We start from the raw sequence: 27,428 nt of genomic DNA on the forward strand, positions 1-27,428 counted from the left end.
TTGCACGGCATAAAATTTAATTATCCGGTTCTTTCCCACTTCTTAACAGGAGCATAAAAATATCTGCTTTAGAAACAAGTTAAACCATTGTGTATTGTTTGAAGTGTTTTTCTCTTGAACATTTCAATGCCAAATTCAATTAATTTGATTACTCACGTATTGACAGATTGATCATAAGTACAAAAATGCCACTGTGGAGCAGTGCAACATAATACAGTAATGAAGACATTTTCTGCAGTGCTACCAAGTTGAAAAAGAAAGGAAAAACATGCATCAACTTAAGTAATGTTCACAGACTGTGCAGGCTTATATCAGTGAAGTGCATGCCATCACTGTCTCAGCAATTGGAAAATGGATCATTGTTTTGAATTTGACAGACTCCCGTAAAGCAAAGTTGACTGCCATGTGTCGCCTTTTGCAGAATTGTGTCCTGTAATTCAAAGCAGAGCTTCTTAAATAGTCAATTTAGCCAATTTCTGGTTCATTAGATGCATCATTTGCAAGTGAATGCGATGAATCATAAATGTAGTTGCGTTCACTGTGTTGTTATTCATGACTGTTTTCTTGTCGGGTTCCATATTCCAAATAAAAGTCAAGAATGCCAGAGTGACCTACGTTGCTGGGCTCAGACATTCTTCCTTACTTGCGATGTTTCGCTTTCCATTGGCATCTTTAAAAGATTCATTGTCAACTTAAACATCAACGATGCCCTTCCATCATTTTCTTCTGATCATGGGCTTTGGGTATTAGAGAGGGGCGATATTCCAACTACGTTACTGCTGTTTAACTCTTTTGAGAAATTGAAATGGTTCATCATGAGAATCTTGATTTCTTTGATACTTTTCTCTTCTGAAGCTACTCTGGTTGAAATGTAATCGAGCTGGTTTTCCATTCTCACTGGATGGACAAGGATATTTTGGTTATTAATTAGGTATGTATCAGTTTCAAATCGTTTTGAGACACATGACATGAAATCCAGTAAGTTCCTCAAACCACATGTGTTGCTGCCTATAATTCTCACTTAAAGTGAGATTATTGTTTTGGAATAACATACTAATGCGTCTGTACTTTGGGGAGTTCACATCGCAAAAGGGTGAATACATTTAGGTTCTCCAACTCTGAAATGAGTGCAGGGGCCTCATTCCGAAATTGGGGAAATGAGGCTCCCACTCAATTCAGAGCAGTCAGCAGAGCCAACTTAAAACAAAAACATCCTGAACAAGTTAGCAGTGGCATTCACCTCCTGTCCAAACCAGGCGTAAACCTATGCACTCTTACATTGGCCATTGTTGTGCACATAAAACAGGAAGAACAAGGTTAAATACAGACCCCATTATCTTTCAGTTTACAAGCACCTAAGGAATTGTGAAATTATGTTGAAGCATTCAGGCAACCTGTGCAGCACCTTTTACTGATTAAACCCTATCGCAGATTCTGCACTACCTACTTAATGCTGACAAAAGGTCTTGTGGGACAGCGGACAGCATCCTCGCCTCTGAGCCAGAATTTCCAGGTTTTGAGTCTCGAAGGACAAGGAAGATGCATTAATAACACAGCCAAACAAGTTGATAATCAAGCAGCAATCTTCCAACATATGCCAGTGGTAGGTGGCGAGAGCGGGAGAGATTTCCGGTCAGCCATACGGTGGAAAGGAAGTTGGAGCCTCCACCGTCACTATCTATACCTCCAGAATACAACATGCGTTTAAAAGTGCTTGTTGCCACAGCAACTCGGTCTTCCTGAGTGAACTGAAACATGCCGCCACCACATAATGCTGATTGCTCCCACACTATTATCATAGGATTTACAGTGCAGAAGGAGGGCATTCGGCCCATCGAGTCTGCACCGGCTCTTGGAAAGAGCACCCTACCCAAAGTCCACACCTCTACCCTATCCCTATAACCCAGTAACCCCACCCAACACTAAGGGCAATTTTGGACACTAAGGGCAATTTATCATGGCCAATCCACCTAACCTGCACATCTTTGGACTGTGGGAGGAAACCGGAGCACCCGGAGGAAACCCACGCACACACGGGGAGGATGTGCAGACTCCGCACAGACAGTGACTCAAGCCGGAATCGAACCTGGGACCCTGGAGCTGTGAAGCAATTGTGCTATCCATTGATAATTATCTATTATCTATTGATAATCTCCAACAGAGGTCTCAAACTCTGGATAATTCCTTTAAATAATAATAGTTTAGGCATGATCCCGCCAGTGGGAGGGGGCATAAAATTCCGTCCGCTCGTTGAAATCTCCATCGATGGGAGTATACAGGGGGGCAAGATTAGAATGAGAGGGTGTAATGGTTTTAGTGGAGACAAGGGAATCAAATTTGTTGGAAAATGTGTGATTCATCAAGTCAATAGCTGCAAAGGTGTCAAAATGAATTGAGGGCCAAAAGATAGTTGAGATTTTGAAAGTGCAGTGGTGGGAGACTTGAGGGATGTTTTCCAGGGATATACACAGAAAAAAGAGAAGCCGGGAGGAGGAAGCGGAATATGGGTAGAGAACGAAGTAAGGAGATGATTAGAGATTGGCTTACCAATGATAGTTACAATGGGAGGAGTGAGACCACAATGAAGTCAGGGGAATTATCATGTCTTTAGGGAGGAGCGTTTATGTGGAGGGAGAGATTTAGGGAGAAAAGGAGGGCAGTAACTGAGGTGAGAGCATGTGGAGTTGAAATGGAGATTAAAATCATCAGGAATAAGAAGTCACTCATTGCAGAGGCAGACAGAGGAAAGCAGAGAAGTATACTGTGGTGATATACATCACTGTAAGTACACAAGGGGTTAATGTAAATACACGTAGACTAGCTAGGCACTAGAGGGAGCACCAGAGACATGACACACAGACAGTCAACCAATAGGTCAGTTAGATAGGCACGACCAATGGGCATTCACGATACACACAGAGGTGACACTACCACAGGAGGGCATTACACAACCCATATAAAAGGACACAGCACACATGCTCAGTCTCTTTCCAGTAGGCACACTCAGTGTGTACACAGGATTGATTTGAAACACATCGCACCCACCACGTGGATTGTAGCAGACTGGTTTGTCAGTCTGAGTAGCTATATAAAGATTAACAGGAGAGTCGAATGCAAGTAGGAGAACCGTTAACAGTAATAAATGTGTTAAATCTATCTCCAAGTCTGAACCTTCCTTTGTCAGAGTGCACATCAAGGAGGCAGCTTATGCTACATCATAGAATTTACAGTGCAGAAGGAGGCCATTCGGCCCATCGAATCTGCACTGGCTCTTGGAAAGAGTACCCTACCCAAGGTTAACACCTCCACCCTATCCCCATAACCCAGTAACCCCACCCAACACGAAGGGCAATTTTGGACATTAAGGGCAATTTATCATGGCCAATCCACCTAACCTGCACATCTTTGGACTATGGGAGGAAACCGGAGCACCTGGAGGAAACCCACGCACACACGGGGAGGATGTGCAGACTCCGCACAGACAGTGACCCAAGCCGGAATCGAACCTGGGACCCTGGAGCTGTGAAGCAATTGTGCTATCCACAATGCTACCATGCTGCCCAAGAGCATAACAAAACAGTATACCTCGTGAAACTAATTGGTGTGATACTTGGGTGGGTGGTACAGAACAAGGATTTCAAAAGAGACATGAGGAGAAGGACAAGAAATTAAGGATAAGTAGAGAATCAGACCAAGCTGTAATTTAAAGACCAGGCAATCTACCACCATAGCAGTTTGAGAGGGGCAATTGATAGGAGGTATAGCCAGTCAGGGAAATTTCATTGAGGATAAAGGTGTCATCAACACACAACCACATCTCAGTCAAGGAAGGGTAGAAATTGCAGAGGTACGTGGCACAATCTTACATTCCTCCACCGACACAGGGGTAGTGCCAGAAGACCGGCGGATTGCAAATGTTAGACCCTTGTTCAAAAAAGATGAGAAGAATAAAGCTGGAAAATGCAGTTTACTGTCAGTGATGAGGATGTTTTAAATTCAAGACAGAATTTACAACCACTTGGACAAGCATGAGTTAAAGGAGAGTTAAATGTTGATTTGTTCGGAAAAATTGTGTGTGATTAACTTGATTGTGTTTTTGATGAGGAAATGGATGGTGAATTAGTGCAGTGCAGTTGATGTTGTATAATAGGGACTTTCAAAAGACAATTGATAAAGTGGGAAAATTGAAGCCCATGGAATAAAAGAGGCAGTAGCAGATTGGAAACAATTGGAAACAGTTGTGTTGAAAGGTGAGTTTTCAAATTTAATGAGATATTATGATGAATGTAGAAATTTTTATGCATTATATTTCATAATTTTGCGATAATATTATTAAAGAATATTGGTATAATATACATACAGGCCGAATACCTGCTAAAGGTGCAATTAAAGAGTCATAAAAGGCGAGGTCATGATTGATTCCAACCACTTACTTGATTACAGATAAAGGTCTAATGGAGCATTGTTATGATTGCTGGAGATTCCCTGGTAAGATAATTTATGAGGGATTGCACTGAGTCCTAGCTAAGCAGGTCATGTGACATCTTAGTGGGATACAGATGATGTAATTGATGGGAGGAGCCAGGTCTATCTGTACTTTTTCAGTTTGCCATAGCATTTGAGTCTGACAAGACAGAAGGATTTTGAGTTGAAATACAGTTTTCCAAAATGCTGTTAGGTTGAGCATAAATGTGCTGAACCTTCTCTTGAAGTAAACTTTCTCCATAGGTCTGCACAGCAAAGAAGTAAACTTTAGGTTTGCTAACTTTATTTATAAATGGCATTTATACTGTATTGGGATGCTGAATTAGAGTTAGTAGCAGGTATAATAATAATAATAATTGCTTATTGTCACAAGTAGGCTTCAATGAAATTACTGTGAAAAGCCCCTAGTCTCCACATTCCGGCACCTGTTCAGGGAGGCCGGTACGGGAATTCAACCCGTGCTGCTGGCCTTGTTCTGCATTACTAGCCAGCTGTTTAGCCCACTGTGCTAAACCAGCCCCTATGTTTACATTTTTCCTTGTGTCTAAGAACTGTTTAACTGATAATTATGAAACTATTTATTTGATGTCAATGTGGTTAATTCTGTGTTTAAATTAAAGTTTGTTTTAACAGAAAAGATACATATTGGTCAGAGCCATCACTCCTGGGGTGAAGTATCCTTTCCTCACAGATTTACAAATTTAAAAAGTTGTTTGGAGTTCTCGTCCAATATCCTAACAAATGTTGGGATCTTGTCCGGCCTCCTAACAATATAGTGGTGTTCCCGAGGGTTTAGGATGACAGCCACTGCTGTATGCTTGGTATTTTCAGGTGATGTGAAATTTGGAAATGTATCGATGAGTGTAGCTCCAACAAATCTTTATTGTGTCTATTGATTATAATTGAGAGTTTGAAATCTACTTGTGGTTACAAATGAAATATTCTCAATAAAGTCCCTGCCAGCAGAAGACTTTAGGAGAGATAATTAAACTTAGTAGCATACAAACAAATTGAACTTTAGAAATACAGTAATGGTTTCTTGCTCAAAGCAAACAGCTTGCGCGGATCTAAGAGTTAGAATAGAAATAGGAAAATACAAAATAAGGATAGCGAGTAGTTAGATAAATGAGAAAGAGTGACTCCGGAATGGAAAATGGCTGTTCTATCTTTAAGGAAAATATTATCAATCTGTATCCATTTATTCCTAACTTTGTAATATGCTGATTGGCTTGGATGAGTCTCAAATGCATTTGATTGGATGGTTAGTTGTCAATCATCAATGTGCAACATAGATACGACTATGTTGCATCTTTGGGTGTTTTCTGTGTGTTGGAATGTAAACTTACACTTATTATCAGGTTTGGTATTTGCTGACTGCTATACTATTCACATGGCACATAACTGGTTAGGCTGCAAATGTTTCAAATGAATTCTGTATGCTTTGCAGATTTCTCTGTACGAGGATAGCAGTAGGGCAGAAATTAATGTGACCAGCGGGATGCTTGACATCCGCAACAAAATCTGGTGGCACCTTTACCAGCCCGATCTCAAGGAGCCTAATTGACACAGGAACCTTTCCTGCTGTGGGACAGATAGCTCATCACTAAGACATGCAGGACAATCAGAGGCAGGCAGCTCTGTAGCACCAGTAGCAGGAGGGAAGTGGATACTGTCAGTATTGCATTGGAACCTACACAGAGGATCAGCAAAGAATCCTTAGGTGTCAGTTAAGTTGATCGGGACAGAAGTCCAAGGGCTGGAGGATTGACAGCAAGGAGCGGGGGTGGCTTCCTGCAGGCCCCCGCTGCCTGATGCTAGGTCCCTCAACCAGCGGCGTGGGCTGGTTTCAATGGGAAAATCCATTGACAAGCGACAGGAGAATCCCGCCCATTGATTCCATGTGAGCTGGGCCAGAACCCAGATTTAAAAAATTTGGTATGCAAGAAGCAGCTGTAAAAACAGTTGGTAAGTAAGAGGCATTAGTATTGGAGTGAGAGGCATGATGCTAATGTAAACATCAAAACTGGCAGGAAGCAATATTTAATAATTAATATTTAATCTCAGCACATATTTATTCAATTTAAGATCAACTTTTTTTCCAAGGAAATTCACTCAAGTTGACAGCCAATCAGGTCAGAAAGCTGTCTCAACGTCAGTCGGATAGATTTACAGAAGCAGTTTCCATTAGAACATCGTTTTAATAAATCGATTCCGTCTCAAAATTGTAAACAGGGAGATGGCAAATTGCTTATTGAGCCAGCTGCTCAGTTTGCCTTGGGCAAGAGCAAGTCTGAGGCAGCCAAACACAAGTTAAAGCTCTGTCGCCATAGAGATTGCAAAGGAAAGTTTAAGGCTTGCTAGCCAGGAGAAATGGAGCAGTAGCATGCTGACATCAATGAAGAGGGAGTGACAGCACATTCCCAACAATCGGAATTCTGCCAGTGTCCTCAGAATAAGTAGCTCAGCTAAATAAGGTACCGAACCCGGGGTCTCACGAAAATAATAGGACCTTAACGCCACTTCAGAACTCAACCAGACAAAGCTTGTCACGTGAATGCTTCGCCTTAGCATCAACTGGCGCTCTTGCCCGGGTGTACTTTTCTTTATTTCTTGTGAGGGAGCCACTGAACCTGAGAAGACACCTACGATCGACCCAAAAATTGTGACACTCACCAATAAAAAAGATCGCAAACGCAGCAAGTACAAAGCTGACCAGCAGAAGTACTATTACTGCAGCGAGTAAGAATATTTTCTTCAAATGCCAGGAGCAAGGTGGAGGATCAAATTCTGTTGATTTAATTGCAGCTGGGTCTGAAAAAAATAAAATCACATTTTATTGAAACGAAAATATTAACTTACATGATGCATGCAAGAAATTTGTACACCTACTGTATTATATGCATCTGGTGCAGCAAAGCTGTTAAAAGCCTGGGTTAGGGGTTGTACGTATCTGCTGCAGTAATATCTTTTTTTTAAATCCTGTTTTGAAAGCCAGGTTTTGTGACTGCAACAAAGGGCAACTAAGATGTCATAAAAGTGAGATCAGCATTATTTCAAATCATGATTAAAAGGAGAGTCCTAATGGGTTTTTGTTATGTTTTCTGGGGAGCAGATAATTAGAGCCATTGGGCTGGATTCTCTGCCAGCGGGATTCGCCGTTTCGTCGGCAGTGCACCCGTGCACGCAGGTTTCCCGGTGGCATGGGGTGGCCACAATGGGAAATCCCAATGGCAGGTGGTGGCAACGGAGAATCCTATTGCCAACGAGCGTGTGCTGCCAAGGAAAACACGGCTGGCGGACTGGAGAATCCCGCCCATTGTGTTTAAACTTAAGTAATTAGTGTAATGATATATATATATAAAGACATATAAAGGGTTAATGATTACATCTTAGTGTAACACAACCACTAGAGGGCAACACTAGATTCCTGTATAAATATGAGAACTCAAAGGATCTTGGGTCTCTTTGAACCAGGAGTGACTCGGCAGCAGAGTGTTAGAGAGATAGACAATAGCATAGTTAGCACGTGTAGTTAAAATAGTTAATACTTTATCCTGAATTACTTGATCACTAGTTATAGTTCTGTAAGAGTGTCCAAACTCAATATTAATCAATTTGTTATTCATTAAATCTATTTTGCTTTAAGTTGAAGATTGGTGGTTTCTTCAGAATCACACCATCAGACCAATCTGGATATATAAAGTAAAGAGTAACGATATATTACCAAAGAGTAATATAACAATTAGGTCATGGGATTTGAGTGGACAAAGAAGATATTGTAATGGGAGGGACCAGTCTGTGGCAATCAGTTTTGAGTGTTGCTGGAACCTGTAAACTGAACAGTAGTTTCTGCAGAAGGCTGTTAGAGATTCAGCATTAATCTGGAAAGATCTCTCTCTCTGTCTTCAAGCTGTCTCTCAAACGATTTCTCTGTCCAAAGATTGGTAAGTAATCCTGTGTTTGCCATCTCTGTTTCAAAGTGTTTTTGACCTATGATGCGTCATGCTTGATTGGAAATAAAGGAGATAGATATCAATTAGAAATTAAAGTGGTTCCTTTTATTATTAAGTTTAATTGGTAATCGTGAGTTATATTTCTGTGATGTTAACGTAGTTTAAGACTAAGTTAATAATAGTTTGTTTTAAAACTATCCCTAGTTTTGTGTGGAATCACTTCTGGAGTGAAGTATTCTTTTCTCAGTTTTATAAATTAAAAAAAAATATTGGGGTTCTTGCCCAGTATCCGAGCACATGTAGGGATCTGGTCTGGGATCATAATACTTAGAATTTATATTACAACAAAATTATGGCTTCAGCCCCCCTACCCTTAAAAAAACGTATTTTTCATCTTTGTTATGGCTCCAGTATCCCATTCCGTTTGTTCTGGGGCAGCACGGTGGCACAGTGGTTAGCACTGTTGCTTCACAGCTCCAGGGTCCCAAGTTCGATTCCCGGTTTGGGTCACTGTCTAAACGGAGTCTGCACGTTCTCTCTGTGTCTGCGTGGGTTACCTCTGGGTGCTCCGGTTTCCTCCCACAGTCCAAAGATGTGCAGGTTTGACGGATTGGCCATGCTAAATTGCCCCTTAGTGTCCAAAAAGGTTAGGTGGGGTTACTGGGTTATGGGGATAGGGTGGAGGAGTAGCATTGTTAATCAAGGATAGTTTAACGGCTGCAGAAAGGCAGTTCGAAGGGGATCTGCCTACTGAGGTAATATGGGCCGAAGTTAGAAATAGGAAAGGAGCGGTCGCGTTGTTAGGAGTTTTCTATAGGCCCCCAAATAGTAATAGAGATGTGGAGGAAGAAATTGCAAAACAGATTATGGATAAGTGTTGAGGTCTCAGGGTAGTTGTCATGGGTGACTTTAACTTTCCAAATATTGATTGGAACCTCGATAGGTCGAACAGTTTGGATGGGGCAGTTTTTGTACAGTGTGTGCAGGAGGCTTTCCTGACACAATATGTGGATAGGCCGACAAGAGGAGGGGCCACATTGGATTTGGTACTGGGTAATCAACTGGGCCAAGTGTTAGATTTGTTTGTGGGAGAGCACTTTGGAGATAGTGACCACAATTCGGTGTCTTTCACTATTGCAATGGAGAGGGATAGGGCCATACGGCAGCGCAAGGTTTATAATTGGGGGAGGGGTAATTATGATGCGATTAGGCAAGAATTAGGGAGCATAAGATGGGAACAGAAACTGTCAGGGAAAGGCACAAATGAAAAATGGAGCTTGTTCAAGGAACAAATACTGCGTGTCCTTGATAGGTATGTCCCTGTCAGGCAGGGAGGAAATGGCCGTGTGAGGGAACCATGGTTCACAAAAGAGGTTGAATGTCTTGTCAAGAGGAAAAAGGAAATGTATGTAAGGATGAGAAAACAAGGTTCAGTTGGGTACTTGAGGGTTACAAGGTAGCAAGGAATGAGCTAAAAAAAGGGCTTAGGAGAGCTAGGAGGCGGCATGAGAAGTCCTTGGTGGGCCAGATCAAGGAAAACCCCAAGGCTTTTTACTCTCATGTGAGAAATAAAAGAATGACCAGGGTGAGGTTAGGGCCGGTCAAGGACAGTAGTGAGAACTTGTGCATGGAGTCAGAAGAAATAGGAGAGGCGTTGAATGAATACTTTTCTTCAGTGTTCACCAAGGAGAGGGGCCATGTTTTTGAGGATGAGAGTGTGATACAGGCGGGTAGGCTGGAGGAGGTAGATGTTCTGAGGAAAGATGTATTAGCAATTTTGAAAAACCTGAGGGTCGACAAGTCCCCTGTGCCAGATGGGATATATCCAAGGATTCTTTGGGAGACAAGGGATGAGATTGCAGAGCCTTTGGCTTTGATCTTTGTGTCCTCACTGTCCACGGGGATAGCGCCAGAGGACTGGAGAGTGGCGAATGTTGTTCTCTGTTCAAGAAAGGGAATAGGAATGACCCTGGTAATCATAGGCCAGTTAGTCTTACTTTGGTGGTCGGTAAGTTAATGGGAAAGGTCCTGAAGGATAGGATTTATGACCATTTGGAAAGATGCAGCTTAATCCGGGATAGTCATCACGGATTCGTGAAGGGTAAGTCTTAACATAGAACATAGAAAAATACAGCACAGAACAGGTCCTTCGGCCCACGATGTTGTGCCGAACCTTTGTCCTAGATTAATCATAGATTATCATAGAATTTACAGTGCAGGAGGCCATTCGGCCCATCGAGTCTGCACCGGCTCTTGGAAAGAGAACCCTACCCATAGTCAACACCTCCACCCAACAATAAGGGCAATTTTGGACACTAAGGGCAATTTATCATGGCCAATCCACCTAACCTGCACATCTTTGGACTGTGGGAGGAAACCGGAGCACCCGGAGGAAACCCACGCAGACACAGGGAGGATGTGCAGACTCCACACAGACAGTGACCCAAGTCGGAATCGAACCTGGGACCCTGGAGCTGTGAAGAAATTGTGCTATCCACAATGCTACCGTGCTGCCCTTAAGAACAAATAAATCTACACTATATAATTTTACCGTAATCCATGTACCTATCCAATAGCTGCTTGAAAGTCCCTAATGTTTCCGACTCAACTACTTCCACAGGCAGTGCATTCCATGCCCCCACTACTCTCTGGGTAAAGAACCTACCTCTGACATCCCCCCTATATCTTCCACCATTCACCTTAAATTTATGTCCCCTATGTCTTGCCTCACAAATTTGATTGAATTTGTGTAGATGAAGGTAGAGCAGTTGATGTCATATACATGGATTTTAGTAAGGCATTTGGTAAGGTTCCCCATGGTCAGCTTATGAAGAAAGTAAGGAGGTGTGGGGTAGAGAGAAATTTGGCCAATTGGATAAGTAACTGGCTATCATATAGAAGACAGAGGGTGGTGGTGGATGGAAAATTTTCAGACTGGAGCCCAGTCACCAGCGGTGTACCACAGGGATCAGTGCTGGGTCCTCTGCTATTTGTGATTTTTATCAATGACTTGGAGGAGGGGGCTGAAGGGTGGGTCAGTAAATTTGCTGATGACACCAAGATTGGTGGAGTAGTGGATGAGGTGGAGGGCTGTTGTAGGCTGCAAAGAGACATTGATAGGATGCAGAGCTGGGCCGAAAAATGGCAGATGGAGTTTAACCCTGATAAGTGCGAGGCGATTCATTTTGGTAGAAAGAATTTGAATGCGGATTACAGGGTCAATGGCAGGGTTCTGAGGAATGTGGAGGAACAGAGAGATCTTGGGGTTCATGTCCACAGATCTCTGAAGGTTGCCACACAAGTGGATAGAGCCGTGAAGGAGGCCTATAGTGTGTTAGCGTTTATTAACATGGGGCTTGAGTTTAAGAGCCGCGGGGTTATGCTGCAACTGTACATGACCCTGGTGAGACCACATTGAGTATTGTGTGCAGTTCTGGTCACCTCACTATAGGAAGGATGTGGAAGCATTGGAAAGGGTGCAAAGGATATTTACCAGGATGCTGCCTGGTTTGCAGGATAGGTCTTATGAGGAAAGGTTGAGGGAGCTAGGGCTTTTCTCTTTAGAGCGGAGGAGGATGAGAGGCGACTTAATAGATGTTTATAAGATGATGAGGGGGATAGATAGAGTGGACGTTCAGAGACTATTTCCTCGGGTGGATGTAGCTGTTACAAGGGGGCATAACTATAGGGTTCAGGGTGGGAGATAGAGGAGGGAGGGCCTGTTCTGTGCTGTACTGTTCTGGGATTTTCATTTGCAATGATTGGTCTTTGGGGCTTGGGTGTGTATGCTGGGGTTGTGTGCTAAAGGGGATTTCTTGGTTTTCCTGGGACCGGGCAAGGAGGAAGAAGACCCGAGCGGGGGCCTCCACGCTGGCCGGTTTAAGCCGGCCAGTGAACGGGAGCGAGGTGGGGGGGGAGGGGCTGCGGCCATCGGAGCCTGTCAGAACAGGTTTCGGTGAGTTTAGCCGGTGTGAAAAGTTGGGGGAAGGAACCGAGGTTGGGGGGAGGAGTTTACAAGAGGAAGTGGAGGGGAGGAGTCTGGGAGGGCTCTGGGGGGGGATCTACAATTCATGGGTGCCATTCATGGTACTCTTTTGAGGATTGGAATGCATTGAATATTGGGGGGGGGGGGGTTGGCGGGGCGGACTATATGTGTCAACAGTGACCAGGGGCGATTCCGGAATCCTTTTTCTTTTTTCCTCCTTGGGAGATTTAGTTTGATTTGATGCTTATATTGTCAGGTGGGCCGTTGTTTGGGACGGTGGGACGATGGGATTGTTGTTGTTGGTGGGGGGATTGACATTGTGTTCGTTACCGTTTACTGTTTGTTGGTGGGGGGTAAATTCTGAAGAAAACGTGAAAATGGAGAATAAAAATATTTTTCAAAAAACAAAATGAATACTTTGCAGCTGTCTTCACAGAGGGATTGGGGGGTGGGGGTGGGGGGGGGGGGGGGATTGGTTGATGATGACCTTGTGGTTAAGTAGGAAGTGTGTGAAATATTGGACAGGATAAACATTGTAAGAGAGGAAATTGTACAGCCCTTGACATCTTTGAAAGTGGATAAATTGCCATGCCCGGGTGAAATATATCCCAGGCTGTTAAAAGAAAGCAAGAGAGGAAATTATGGGGACTCTGATTATCATATTTCAATCCTCGCTGGCCACAGAAGTGGTGCCAGAGGATTGGAGGACTGCCAACGCTGTACTATTGCTTCAAAAGGAAGAGATAATCCAAGTATTTAGAGGAATGCTCGCTTAACTTTGATTTCGGAAAAATTACTGGAATCAATTCTGAAGGACAATATAAACCTTGATTAATCTATGCTGTTATAAATAAAAGACAATCAACATGGATCAACATAGAAACTGGAAGCAGGAGGAGGCCATTCGGCCCTTCACACCTGTTCCACCATTCAATATGATCATGGCTGATGATCAAGTTTAATACCCTGATATTGCCTTCCCCCCCCGTACCCCTTGATCCCTTTAGCCCCAAGAGCTATATCTAATTAGTTAGGGAAAGGACAGGTGGGATTCTCCCAACGGCAGTCTAAGTGCCGACGCCGGAGTAAAAACCGGAGTGTTTTACTCCGGCGTCAGCGCCTGTTCCCAGACCCCTATTCTGGGCCTCCGTGGGGCAAGCAGGGGCGTGGCGTGATTTGTGGGGGCAGGGCCTCGGCGCAGTGTCGGAGTTTACGCGGTGCCTTGGGTCCCGCGCATGCGCAGTTGGGCAGGCGCCAACTAGCGCATGCGCAGTGGCCGTCCTCCCCCAGACAGTCCCGCACAACAATGGCGCAGGGATATAACATTGCTGGCGGAGGAATGGAGGCCCGCCGACAGAAAGGCCGGCCCGCCGATCGGTGGGCCCCGATCGCGGGCCAGACCCCTTCGGAGGCCACCCTGCCCCCCCACGGTGAAGGAGCCCCCCCTCCCTCCCCCCCACAGGCTGCCCCCCGAGCGTTCCCACAAAGTTCCCACCGGCAGCGACCAGGGATGAACGGCGCCGGCGGGACTCTGTCGTGTCGGAGTTGCCGCTCGGCCCATCCGGGCCGGAGAATCGGCCCGGCACGGGGCTCACAGAATTGCCCCCGTCATGTCTGACTTACTTGACTGAATGTTTTGAGGAAGTGACATGTTGATGAGGGCGGTGCAGCGATGTGGTCCACATGGATTTCAGCATGGGTATTGACAAGGTCCCACAAGGCAGGCCAGTCAAAAAAGTAAAAGCCCTTGTTTTCCAAGGAGGCGTGGAAAATTCGATCCAAGATTGACTGATTGACATGAAGCAAAGAACATTGGTTGACAATGAGATTCTGCAGTGTTCAGTATTTCGCTCCTTGCTTTTTGTAGTTTATATTAGCCATTTACACCTCAATTGTAGGGGGCATGACAAAGTGGTTTGCAGATGGTACAAAGATTGGTCATGCAATTGAGAGGAGGGAAGCTTCAGACTGCAGATTATTTCATCATTTGGCGGAATTGGCAAATGGAATTTAAGGCAGAGAAGTGCAAGGTAATGTATTTTTGAAGGTGCCACAAGGCAAGGGAATCGATAATAAATGGGAGCATGCTGAGTAGTAAGGAGGAACAATGGGACTTGAAAGTAGCAGCACAAGATAAGGTAGTTAGGAAGACATATGGCATGTTTTCTTTTATTAGGTGAGGTGTGGAATTTAAGAGCAGAGAGGTTATGCTCGAGCCACATACAACATGATGTCATGCGAGATGCTAAAACCACCCAAGAGATAGATTTCGGCCACAGCTTGAGTAATGTATACAGTTCTGGCCACCACATTACTGGACAGAATATGATTACGCTGAAGAAAGTGCAGTGGACATTTATGAGGATGTTGCCAGGATTGGAAAGATTGTTTCCCTTGGAACAGAGGAGGTTAATGGTTGACTTAATTGAGGTGCATAAAATTATGAGGCGCCTAGATGGAGTAAACCGTGACAACCTAGTTACCTGAGCAGAAGGGTCAAAAAACAGAGGGCATGGATTTGCAGTAATTGGCAGAAGGATTAGAGGGGAGATGAAGAGCCAGAGGGGGGAGGGGGGAGAGGGATCAAACCCACTGCCTGAGAGGTTGGTAGAGGCAGAAACACTACATTAGAGCATCTAACCACATTTAAAAAGTACTTGGTTGTCGACATTAAAAAAGTCATTACTTGCTGGGACTCCTGACCAAATGCAGGAAAGTGGCATTAAACTGGGTCTTTTCGACAAGCAGAGGCTCAATGGTCTGAAAGCTGCCTTTGTGTGTTGTAAATGTTCTATGATTTCCATAATCCTGCACGTAATTGAATGAAAAGTTCCAGGATAGAAAGCTAATGCTGCAAAATCCGTTATCATTCAACTCTTGTCTCGTTCCTTGAGAACTGTTGACGTTTCCATGGTTTCCATAAAACTGAAACCTTTCATGTTACATTAAATATTTAATCATCTGTGTCCATACATATCCTTTCAACCGTCAGTCTTTACTTGACCAAGTATTTGTCCACTTCTTAAAATATGTAATCGCACAGCATTAACTATTTTAGATGGCAATCTGCGAGGATAAGCTTGTTCTAGCTTGGGTTTTGCCATTATTGCGTTTATATGATGTAATACTATTCAAAACAATAACCTGTTTCGAACTAAACCCTGCATGTGCTTCAACATTTAAAAAACCCGAGTTGGGGACTTCCGGTGACGGCGGGCGGGAGGCGGCCGCACAATGGAGAGCTCCCGCTCGGGAACGGCATTTTCGGGGCTTTAAGCCCAGTCCCAGGGTCCACGGAGGCGGCAGAAGCAGGAAGAAGGCACGGAGGAGGCACTGTGAAGACACAGGAGGGAAGAAAAGCCAAAGAAAAATGTCGAGGGTGAGCAAAAAAACGGCCGAAAAAAAACCAGCTGGAGGTCCGTCGGGGAGTGGAAAGGTCACCGCGGGGTCACCAGGAAAAATGGAGGCTGGAGCACCAGGGAAGGCCGCACTGCTTACGGCTGAAGAAATAACCAAAGTGATGGCTGCGGAATTTGAAAAGCAGTTGGCGCAGATTGCGAAATGCATGGAGACGGTGAGGTAGGAGATGAGGGAGGTTTTGAGTGTGCTGGTGGAGGAGGCGGTTTCCCCGGTGAGGACGGAGGTGGCGAGCACAGTGGCGGAGGTGCGGGAGCAAGGGGAGGCGCTGAAGGATGTGGAGGAGACGTTATTGCAGCACGGTGATCAACTTGCCTCGATGGGGAAAGAGATGCGGAAGGTGATGGATACTAACAAGGATCTGCGAGGAAAAATGGAAGACCTGGAAAATAGATCCAGGCGACAGAACTTGAGGTTTGTGGGGCTGCCCGAAGGAGTTGAAGGACCGAAGCCGACTGAGTATTTTGCCGCGATGCTGGCAAAACTATTGGGGGAGGGGGAGGACCCCTCCCAATATGAACTGGAACGGGCTCATCGGTCATGGAGGCCTGTACCAAAGGCGAGTGAGCCGCCAAGGGCAGTGACTCTGTGCTTCCGTAGGCACAAGGTGAAGGAGAAGGCCCTGAGCTAGGCCAAGGAGAAGCGGGTGGTGCAGTGGGCTGGAGCTGGTATACGTGTATACCAGGACTTTACGGTGGAGCTGGCAAGGAGGCGGGCTGCCTTCAACCGGGTGAAGAGGGCACTGTACATTAGCAAGGTGCGGTGCGGCATTGTATATCCAGCGAAGCTGAGGGTGACATACAAGCTCAGGGACTTTTATTTTGGAATGGCGGAAGCAGCGGAGGAGTTTGCGAAAGCAGAAGGACTGTGGCAGAACTGGCAAATTGAGGAAAGGCCATGTGCTGGTGTAACCTCATGACTGTATTTTCTTCTTTTTTGTATCACTGTGCGCGGGTGTAAAGATTAAAGGAGCCAAGGTGGTATATATTTGGACAAGGGAAGGGACGGGACTTTCACTCGAAATGAGAGTTCTTTGGGGTGTAGGTGGATATGCGGGGTTTGTGTGCTAAAAGGGGATCTTTGGGCTTTCCTGGGGCCGGGCAAGTGGGAAAGGGGCCCGGGCGGGGGCCTCCACGCTGGCCGGTTTAAGCCGGCCAGTGAACGGGAGTGAGGTGGGGGGAGGGGCTGCGGCCATCGGAGCCTGGCAGAACAGGGTCCGAGTGGTCTAGCCGGGGTGGAAAGTTGGGGGAAGGAACCGAGGTTGGGAGGAAGAGTTTTACAAGAGGCAGTGGACGGGAGGAGCTGGAGACCTGGGGTGGGGGGGTGGGAGCTGTGTAAGATTAAGGGTGACTACGGGTAATCCCTGATTCCTTTTTGTCATTTGTTTGTGTAAACATGCGGGTTGAGGTTTGGGGGTTGGTGGGTAGATGGGATCGTTGTTATTATGGGGACTGACATATCTTGCTGATTATTGTTTATTGTTGATGGATGTAAATGTGGGAGAAAATGTGAAAATGGAGGAGAATAAAAAAAATAAAAAATACCCCAAAAAAACAAAAAAAAAACCCGAGTTGTGATCCCTTCAACCTCGAATGTAGCCAATGCTGAAAGGAGGACAGTGGAAGGGAGTTTGCGAGCTTCAGGAGAGGAAAGGTTGCATTTGAGGAGATATTTCAGAAGGGGAAGGAAAGCAGATGGGTGAAGCATTTTCATAGAATCATACAGTACAGAAGAGGCCCTTCGGCCCATCGAGCCTGCACTGACAAAAAAAAAACCGACTCTAATCCAAACTAATCCCACTTCCCAGCACTTGGCCCATAGCCTTGAATGTTGTGACATTTCAAGTGCTCATCCACTTTTTAAAGATTGTGCGGTTTCCTACCTCAACTACCCTCCCGGTGCATTTAAGACTCCCACCACCCTCTGGGGGAAAGATCTTTTCCTCAAATCCCCTCCAAACCTCCTGCCTTTCACCTTAATCCTGCGGCACGGTAGCACAGTGGTTAGCACAGTTGCTTCACAGCGCCAGGATCCCAGGTTCGATTCCCGGCTTGGGTCACTGTCTGTGCGGAGTCTGCACGTTCTCCCCCGTGTCTGCGTGGGTTTCCTCCGGGTGCTCCGGTTTCCTCCCACAGTCCAAAGATGTGCAGGTTAGGTGGATTGGCCATGCTAAATTGCCCTTAGGTTAGGTGGGGTTACTGGGTTACGGGGATGGGGTGGAGGTGTGGGCTTAAGTGGGTGCTCTTTCCGAGAGCTGGTGAAGACTTGATGGGCCGAATGGCTTCCTTCTGCACTGTAAATTCTATGATATTACAATTCTGCCCCCTTGTTGTTGAGCCTTCAACTAAGGGGGGCAGTTGCTCTCTCTCCACCCTGCCCATGTCTGTCATAATTTTATACACCTTAATCAGGTCCCCTCTTAGCCTTCTCTGCTCCGAAGAAAACAATCTGAGTTTAATCAGTCTCTCTTCATAGCTGAAATGTTCCATCCCAGGCAGCATCCTGGTCAATTTCCTCTGCATCCCCTTTCGTGCAATCACATCCTTCCTATAGTTATCAGGTGGATGTTCCTTTAAGAAATGGGTGTTTATCAAATAGCTGCAACAGTGTGTGGGTGGAGCTGGGCTGTCTTTCTTTCACTTTCGTTTTTGAGCTGGCAGATGCAGCTTTTTGGTTTCGTTTTCAGAGGTGGATAGTTGCATTCAAAGCAAGCAGCTGTGTAATGAACTCTCTCATTACAAGATAAAGAATGTCTCCAGATCATTGAGGATTTCAAAGTAATACCTGTTTCTGTAGAGCGTTTAAACCTGCTGTCTTTATTTTGAAAAGGATTTAACTTATGGATGTTGTTTGGGAAGTTATTAAGGGTTACCTATAGAATATTGTATTTGGGAAAGTATCAGTGTTTGTAGTTGATAAGATGTTTACTGTGTGTTTATAAAATGTTAACTGGATTCATACAATAAACATTGTTTTGTTTAAAACATACTTTAGCTCTCTGTTGCACCACATCTGTAAAGTGGGCCCTTGTGTTCCCCACCCAAAATCTATTAAAAGTTGTGGGTCAGGTGAACTGCATGATATACTTTGGGGTTCTCGAAACCCTGGCCCATAATATAGTGCGGTGACCAGAACTGAACACGGTACTCCAGCTGTGGCCTAACCAAAGTGCTGCACAGCTCCAACATAACCTCCTTAAAAAATTCAATCAAATTTGTTTGGCATGACCTCCCTCTGTCAAAGCCATGCTGACTGTCCCTGATTAAACCTTGCCTCTCCAAGTGAAGATTGATCCTGTCCTTCAGAATTTTCTCCAATAGTTTCCCTACCGCCGATGTGAGACTGACTGGTCTGTACTTCCCTGGTTTACCTCTACACCCTGCTTAAAAATTGGAACAACATTAGCTGTCCTCCAGTCCTCTGGTACCTCCTCTGTGGCCAGAGAGGAATTAAGAATCTGTGTCAGAGCTCCTGCAATTTCCTCGCTTGCCTCTTCCAGCAGCCTGGGCTAATCTGCGCCTGGGGGTTTGTCCACTTTTAAGCCTGCTAAAACCTCCAGGACCTCCTCACTCCCTAATCCAACTGCTCAAAAACCTCCCAGCCCCTCTGTCTAAATTCTGCACCCACATCCCCCTTCTGCAAAGTGAAGACGGATGTTGAGTATTCATTTAACACCCTACCAATGTCATGCGGCTCGAAACACAGATTAGCCCCTTGGTCCTACTCTTTCCCTGGTTATCCTCTTCCCCTTGATATACTTATGCAATATCTTGAGATTTTCCCTAATCTGGCCCGCCTTACATGCTTTATCATGTCCCCTCTTTGCTCTCATTATTGGTTTTTTGAGTACCCCCCTGCACTGTCTACACTCCAGAAGGCCTCTGTAGGTTTTCTCCCTTTCTGATGTGAAGATGCCGGCGTTGGACTGTGGTGAGCACAGTAAGAAGTCTGAAAACACCAGGTTAAAAGTCCAACAGGTTTGTTTTGAATCACTAGCTTTCGGAGCACTGCTCCTTCCTCAGGTGAAGGAGCAGTGCTCCGAAAACTAGTGATTCGAAACAAACCTGTTGGACTTTTAACCTGGTGTTTTCAGACTTCTTACTGTTTTCCCTTTCTATCTGTTAAAGGCCTCTCTTTTCCTTCGTATCCAGCCCTGAACATCCCTTGACACCCAGGGTTCTCGAGACTTGTTGCTCCTACGTTTCACCCTGAAGGGAACATGTTGGACCTGTACTCTCGCCAGTTCCATTTCGAATGCCCCCAACAGTTCTGCTTTATTTTATCTTGCCTTATTTTAATAAAATCAGCCCTCCCCCCAATCCAAAACCCTTTTTTGCACTCCATCCTTTTCCTTTTCCATGACAAATTTTGTGAGGAAAGAACTGCAGGCAGATAAAACAATCGGGCCTTACAATCGGGATTAAAACATTGGGATTCATTTTACACTGCTAGCAGGGATTCCTGCCTGCGTGAGACCAGGATTAACATCAGCGCCTGTGATTTTGCAACCATACGTGGTTGGAAAATTGTTACAATGTTTATCTGAATTCCATATGTTCTTAAACTGGCAACGTCTCCCCCTTCTGTAAAATCTCCCCTACAGATTACATTTATCATCAAAGAACTGAAATCTTAGTGACTACACTGTGGATAATAAAATAGTTTGTATGGTACTTTAGCAATAAATGATCATCTATTTTATATATGTGCTATAAATACATCCTTGACTTTACCTGAAATTCATATCTTATGTACGTATTTTGTTAGTCTTTGGTTATTATTTCAGCTGGATTTAAATGGATCATATGTCCGAGCAGAAATATTTAAGAGATGCAGCAGTTTGATAAATAGATGTTTTGCTATTATCGCCAGAGAACGCTGCTCTGAGTCTAAGGATTAGGCCTGCTGTTGGGGGCTGTAAAAACAGGTCTGCATTACTCCAGCCTGCCCAAGATTTGTCTGAGGAGTGCCTGAGGGCCAAACATATAATAGAAATGCACTAATTCATTTCTGTAATCTTTCCCCTTGTCCAGCTGTAGATACATGTAAACATACAGGATAAGTACTGCCTGTAAGACATTCAGAAAATATCCTTGACTCCCATAACGAATGGGCACAGCAGGTTCCATACATCACCCGTGATCCAAGAATACAACCCGCAAGTGTAAGTTTTAAAATGACAGATTTTGAAATATCTGTGCAATAGAGTGAACGTGCTGACTCCAAATCTGGGTGGTTTTAGCTTCTCGCAGGACACCATTAAGATAATTTTGCTTGAGGTGTTACACCATTCACGATACACCGCTGAGGGGAATCCAGACTGACAACATGTACTTGGGGCGACACAGTGGTTAGCACCGCTGCCTCGCAGCTCCAGGGACCCGGGGTTCAATTTTGGCCTCGGGTGACTGTGTGGAGTTTGCACTTTCTCCGCCTGTCTGCGTGGGTTTCCTCCGGGTGCTCCAGTTTTCTCCCACAGTCCAAAGGCTGTGCAGGTTAGGTGGATTGGCCATGGTAAATTGACCCTTAGTGTCCAAATGTTCGGGGGGGTTACCGGGTTACAGGGAGAGGGGGAGGTGTGGGCTTAGGTTGGGTGCTCTTTTGAGGGCCGGTGTAGACTCAATGGGCCGAATGGCCTCCTTCTGCACTGTAAATTCTAAATTCATGTCAGAGCTGTGTATCTGATTATTTGTTTAGCAAATTATTTCAATGACAGACAAGTAACCGATAGAAGTCGCATCTCTTTTTTAAAATTTAAACTCTAACTGCCTATTCTGAATTGCTGTGCCTCGTACCAGCTCCAGGTTCCTTCTTCCCGTTATCTTTCAACAACCCCTTTGTTTGCGCTTCCGTTTCCTCAGCGATGCCGCCACATTCTGTTGGATCTGGGAGAGATTTATAGAGCAATAACTTGACGTAAATCAACATGTTTAAATTACTGTGCCCCTCTACCACTTCAATAATTTCCAGCGAGCCATTGCGTGAAGACACACTGAACGGAATACGTGAATCAATTCATTTTTTTTGTTGTCCCCTCATGTGCTGTACAGGATCTCTGGCCAGCCGGGTGTGAATAGAGATAGGAATGACGTTTCCTTTTATGGATTTTGAAGTCAAAACATTTAGGAGGATTTCAAATATTTTATGCAGCATGCTTGCTGGGGATATCAATGTATCAAACATTGTCAGTTGCTTTTCAGCATTGCTTGAAGTATACATGATCCAGGGACAATTGTTGCATGGTAATTGATGGGTCCAAAGGAAGGTGTGTAGAAAATTTTAGAGATTTACTGGCTGAGACGTTTGATTTGGTCCTGTTAATTTGTCAGATAGTGGTACAATATGACATCTCTGGACAGTCCCTAGCGGATAATGGTACCAATGAAAGTATCTTTGGAGGAAAGTTGAAGTCTTTGTAAGCAAGTCACAGCTTCCTTAGGGAACTGGTTTCAGGAGCACCGCGGATATCGAGTATTTCAGGGGACGTTGGAGCACCAATTTCAGTTTGCACATTGCTATGATTGGGCAGTGCGGTGGCACAGTGGTTAGCACTGCTGCCTCACAGCACCAGGGACCCGGGTTCAATTTCGATCCTGGGTGACCGTCTGTGTGGAGTCTGCACGTTCTCCCCATGCCCACATGGGTTTCCTCCGGGCGCTCCGGTTTCCTCCCGCAGTCCGAAGGTGTGCACGTTAGGTGGATTGGCCACGCTAAATTGTCCCTTGGTGTCAAAGGGTTAGATGGTGTCATGGGGTTACAGGGCTAGGATGGGGGAGTGGGCCTAGGTAGGGTCCACTTTCGGAGGGTTGGTGTGCAGACTCGATGGGCCAAATGGCCTCCTTCTGCACTGTTGGGATTCTATGGTTTGATGATGCTGCAGGAAGTGGTGGAGGCTTTGTGAAATATAACATCAGCTTGGAGGAAAGTGTGAGGGATGGATTATAAAGCTTGACAATACGCTTGCCTCAACTAGATGTACAGGAGGGTACCACATACCAAATAAAATAGTTGCAGTTCCTTAATCAGTCGAGGGAGGCACAACCATTTTATTAACTCATTCAAAAATGCTTATTTATTTAACAAGATCACCTGTGCTTTATTTCTCTACTTTTTTTTGCCTCTTGTGCGGAAGTTAGCAACTCTTATTGTTACATAATTGCACAAGCATCAGTAATCCTCAATTCCTTGCTTGTGTGACCATCCTTCATGTGAACCCAAACAGTGCATGTTGACAATGTTGAACCTCGCAAATCATTCTGACCCTGTTCTCACTTAACTTCAACCTTCTGAATCAAGAGGGGCGCGAGAGTTGCCTGCTGAGCTTGCATCGGGCAGATGAAAAACATTGCTAAAATGCTATTTTGCAGTAATACCTACTTGAAGAGGGGTCACAGGGGTCTTCACAAGTATTTGCTCTGTGCAGATTGTTTATCGAGTCGACCACATAGAGTTTGCTTTCACCCTCCAAGTCGAAAAGGGTTAAATCCTTGAAACCGTTCTGCATTTTCATCTGACTGAAAAAGAAAGTTATGTAGCAACCTAATTTATAAATCTGTAGTGGTTTGATGCACAGGATTCAAATTCACGATTTTTGACTATTTGTGTATGTATTTTACATTATTTATACTAACATTCTATGGATTTGCACATAGATGAACATTTTAGTGTAACTGCTTTACACCTATACAGGAGGATTACGAATATATTTAGAAAGGCAAAAACAAAGATGCTTCTTGATACTACTTTTGCAGAACTTGTAAATGTTATTTAAAAATCTTTCCTCTCATTCCAAGCTACCCCTGCCACCATCACGCCATTCCTATTTTATTGAAAGCTGCAACACTTGGATTCTCCACTTGTTTCTGACAAAACCATAGAATCCCTACAGTGCAGAAGACTATTCGGCCCATCAAGTCTGCACCGACCCTCTGAGAGATCATGCTACCTAGGTCCACGCCCCAACCCATGCCCGTAACCCCCACCTAATCGTTTGGACACTAAGGGACAATTAACATGGCCAATCCACCTAACCTGCACATCTTTGGTCTGTGGGAGGAAACCGGAGCATCTAGAAGAAACCCACGCAGACATGGGGAGAACGGGCAAACTCCACACAGTCGCCCAAGGTCGGAATCGAACACGGGTCCCTGGCTCTGTGAGGCAGCACTGCCAATCACTGTGCCACCATGCCACATCACCCTGTCATGGAATCTTCGCTGAGATCGCCCTGACAAGGAATCTTCGCTGAGGTCGCCCTGACAAGGAATATTCGCTAAGATCGCCCTGACAGGGAATCTTCGCTGAGATCGCCCTGACAGGGAATATTCGCTAAGATCGCCCTGACAGGGAATCTTCGCTAAGATCGCCCTGACAGGGAATCTTCGCTGAGATCGCCCTGACAGGGAATCTTCGCTGAGATCGCCCTGACAGGGAATCTTCGCTGAGATCGCCCTGACAAGGAATCTTCGCTGAGATCGCCCTGACAAGGAATATTCGCTAAGATCGCCCTGACAGGGAATCTTCGCTGAGATCGCCCTGACAGGGAATCTTCGCTGAGATCGCCCTGACAGGGAATCTTCGCTGAGATCGCCCTGACTGGGAATCTTCGCTGAGATCGCCCTGACAGGGAATCTTCGCTGAGATCGCCCTGACAGGGAATCTTCGCTGAGATCGCCCTGACTGGGAATCTTCGCTGAGATCGCCCTGACAGGGAATCAACCCTATAATTCTTATAACCATGAATCCATTTTTGTACAGATGATTCTTAGAGGTGATCAGGTTCTAGTGCCAACACAAATGTTCCTTTGGAACCTACGCTTAGCCGATATCTGAAAATAGATTTGAACTAAAGTTACTTGATAAGGAGTTTTCGAAAGGATCCATTTAATGCCTTTGCCATTTCTTGACCTTTATATTTCTATTTTACCCTCATTCTGCCATGTGCAGACTCCCTCCAATTGGTATCTACAACGTACCTTGCTATAGTCCTGGCACAAGGTGGCACCAATTAATTCTAACTTCCTTCTGATGCTTATACCAGTTCATTTTCATTGTCAGTATTTGAAAATTAATTCTTAGGATGAGAGCATTGCAGACATTTACTGCCTATCCCTAATTGCCCTCAGGAAGACAGTGTTAAGCTGCCCTCTTGAACTGCTGGAGTTCAATGTAGTAGTGTAACTGATGCAACAGTGTGGCTTGCCAAGCCATTTCGGAGGACAATTAAGGTTCGCCCATGCTGCTTGAGTCTGGAGCCATGTGTAAGCCGGACCAGACAAGGATGGTAGACTTCCTCCCCTGAAGAGCCAACTGGAGTTATAAGACAATTACTAGAGATTGGTCTGCTTTTATATTCCAGATTTATTAATGAATTGAATTTTAAATTCACAGCTGTTTTGAGTAGGATTTGAACTCATGTCTCTGGACCTTAGCCCAGATGGTATTAGACTAGTCAGTAATATTACCGCTATGCCACTATTCCCTTCTAAGCCCCCTGATTATATCAGTAAAGTTCACTAGCTTAGATCATTGTATTTTTGAAAAACAGAAATAGTGATACAAATTTAATATTAAGTAAATTGTAAGGATCTTCACTTTCTGAAGTGGTTTGTGAATAAATTTAGAGCAGCCAATTATTTTTCTTTTCCAAATAAGGGACAATTTAGCGTGGCCAATCCACCTAGCCAGCACATCTTTGGGTTGTGGGGGTAAAACCCACGCAGGCATGGGGGAGAACGTGCAAACTCCACACGGATAGTGACCCAGGGCTGGGATTTGAACCCGGGTCCTCAGCGCCGCAGTCCCAGTGCTAACCACTGCGCCACATGCCGCCCTCTGGTTTGTGAATTTAATCTCTTCCTTTAAGGGTAATAATTTATGAAAACGTGACAGCACTTCTTCCTGAAGGTTACTAATTTTATAATAATTTAAAAAAGTAAACAAAGCTTACTTTTTTTAAAGCGAGCAGAAAGAGGCCTGCCTTAGCTACTCAAAACCATCTAATTCAGCAATGGCTGATGGTGTTATATATTTTGCCCTATTCCCTTTCCCCGGAATAATCTCACTATCCTTCCACCCTAGAACCCTGCTCAATCTAAAATCTGTACTAGGACTCAACACAGGTGGATTTTATACTGAGGGGGGGGGGGGGGGGGGTCCTGCCCCAGCTCTGGTTGGCTGACACACCCTGCAGTCATTTAATGCCCGACTGGCTTTTTAATTGCTTTGAGATGAAGCTTCCACCCCTCAGCAAAAGGGAGTTCTGCCTGGGAGAATCAAAGGCCAACAGCTCTCCGGTACCAGCAGCGCCACTGGGAACCATGGCCTCTGCTGGTATTACAGTGAGGCCCGAGGGAATGCATTGTATGGGAGCCAGGACCGTAGGTAGGTCGTTTTTTTTGTTGCTGAGGCTCAAGTGCCAATGAGGGAACGGGGGGGGCAAGGGTGGTGGAGATGCTGGGAGAGGAGGGAGCTCGACCATGAGGGAAGGCATTTATGTGAGTGCTCCAATGGGTCCATGGGGCCTGTTAAGTGGAAACCAACCCCCCTTTGTCTGTCACCAGCCTGCGCAGTGGTAGCTTACCAGTGGCAGCAGGATGAGATCCTTAGGTAACCATTGATCACATAATAGCCCTAATTCATCCATGGATAGGCCCAGCTGCTGGTAAAATTGTGGTGGGGCAGGGGCAGATAGGTGCAAGCACTATGCCAGGGCATTTTATTGCACCACCCCACTAACCCACTGCTGGGATGCCATCAAATCCAGCCGTGCATTTGTAATGCCACACATGCTTAACCATTTGCACAAAATAGTTTATTAAATTATACACACTTTACGTGACTTGTGGAAATGAATACTGCTGCAGCAGTTCCAGTTCGGCCATCAAGGTTTCACCATTTATGTCCTGCTGAAATTAGAGATTTGTTGACAGCTATGTTTAACCCCCTCCCATTTAATGAGTGCACTTCTATTATGGGCCTAGATCATTTGTGAACTGAATGGAAACCCACAGCAGTGAGAGTTTAACCAATAACAAAACAAACTCTGTAACGATATAAAGCTGAAAGTGTTACCTGATCCAACATTTAAATAAATCCATATGGCGGCTTTGGAGAATCAGGAGTTTGGTAAATTGAGCAAAAATACATAGTGTACAGTTAAAATCAAACTCAGATAACAATTTGCAGAACCTCTGTTCTAACTTGTATGCTTCAGCACTTTTGCTTATTTTAAACTTTTGTTTCACTGATTAACTTTTAGAGTAATCTGATATTAAATTGAAAATTAATGAACAAGAGTCCCGGTGGCTGGTTAGTTTCCATTTGTTACGTGAAGGGTGGTTAAAACTCAGCGTCTTAATTATAGCAGTCACTACCCGCGCCACTGTCACCAAAAATAAAATATACTTACCAGGCTCTATTGTGAACCTATTGAGATTCTCTGACTCACAAATCAAACCAATGGGTTATTAGCGTTGCACAGGAAAATTTACAAAAATTGAGGAAATGTTTTCATTTTTTAAACAACATACTATTTGAAATTCCCTTTACTGAAAGAGAACTGCCGCAGACCTGCTGTGCGATTCAAG

The 27,428-nt window shown here is 44.8% G+C and overlaps 1 protein-coding gene across 2 annotated transcripts; it reads right to left on the reverse strand.

Moving 5' to 3' along the window:
• Nucleotides 1-27,428, reverse strand: LOC140395947 (leucine-rich single-pass membrane protein 1). 2 transcript variants are annotated; one of them, XM_072483983.1, is made up of 5 exons: nucleotides 27,251-27,428; nucleotides 23,218-23,354; nucleotides 21,636-21,725; nucleotides 7,159-7,296; nucleotides 1-897 (listed from the first exon to the last, which is right to left on the reverse strand). In XM_072483983.1, exons 2-5 carry the CDS (start codon nucleotides 23,348-23,350, stop codon nucleotides 731-733), a joined length of 528 nt encoding a protein of 175 aa, XP_072340084.1. In that variant the 5' UTR covers nucleotides 23,351-23,354; nucleotides 27,251-27,428; the 3' UTR covers nucleotides 1-730. The 2 variants fall into 2 exon arrangements, with proteins under 2 accessions (XP_072340084.1, XP_072340085.1); XM_072483984.1 differs by lacking the exon at nucleotides 21,636-21,725.

The sequence above is a fragment of the Scyliorhinus torazame genome, chromosome 19 (genome assembly GCF_047496885.1).
Source record: "Scyliorhinus torazame isolate Kashiwa2021f chromosome 19, sScyTor2.1, whole genome shotgun sequence".
Taxonomy (NCBI): Eukaryota; Metazoa; Chordata; class Chondrichthyes; order Carcharhiniformes; family Scyliorhinidae; genus Scyliorhinus; species Scyliorhinus torazame.

Bases quoted from the DNA above. Each gene is read 5' to 3' on its own strand.
- LOC140395947 (XM_072483983.1), bottom strand. From the start codon at position 23,350: ATGAAAATGCAGAACGGTTTCAAGGATTTAACCCTTTTCGACTTGGAG. The intron at 7,297-21,635 runs GTACGAGGCACA...TATTTTTTTCAG, and splicing joins GAAGAAGGAACCTGGAGCTG to ACCCAGCTGCAATTAAATCA. The intron at 898-7,158 runs GTGAGTGTCACA...TTGTCCATCCAG, and splicing joins GTTTGCGATCTTTTTTATTG to TGAGAATGGAAAACCAGCTC.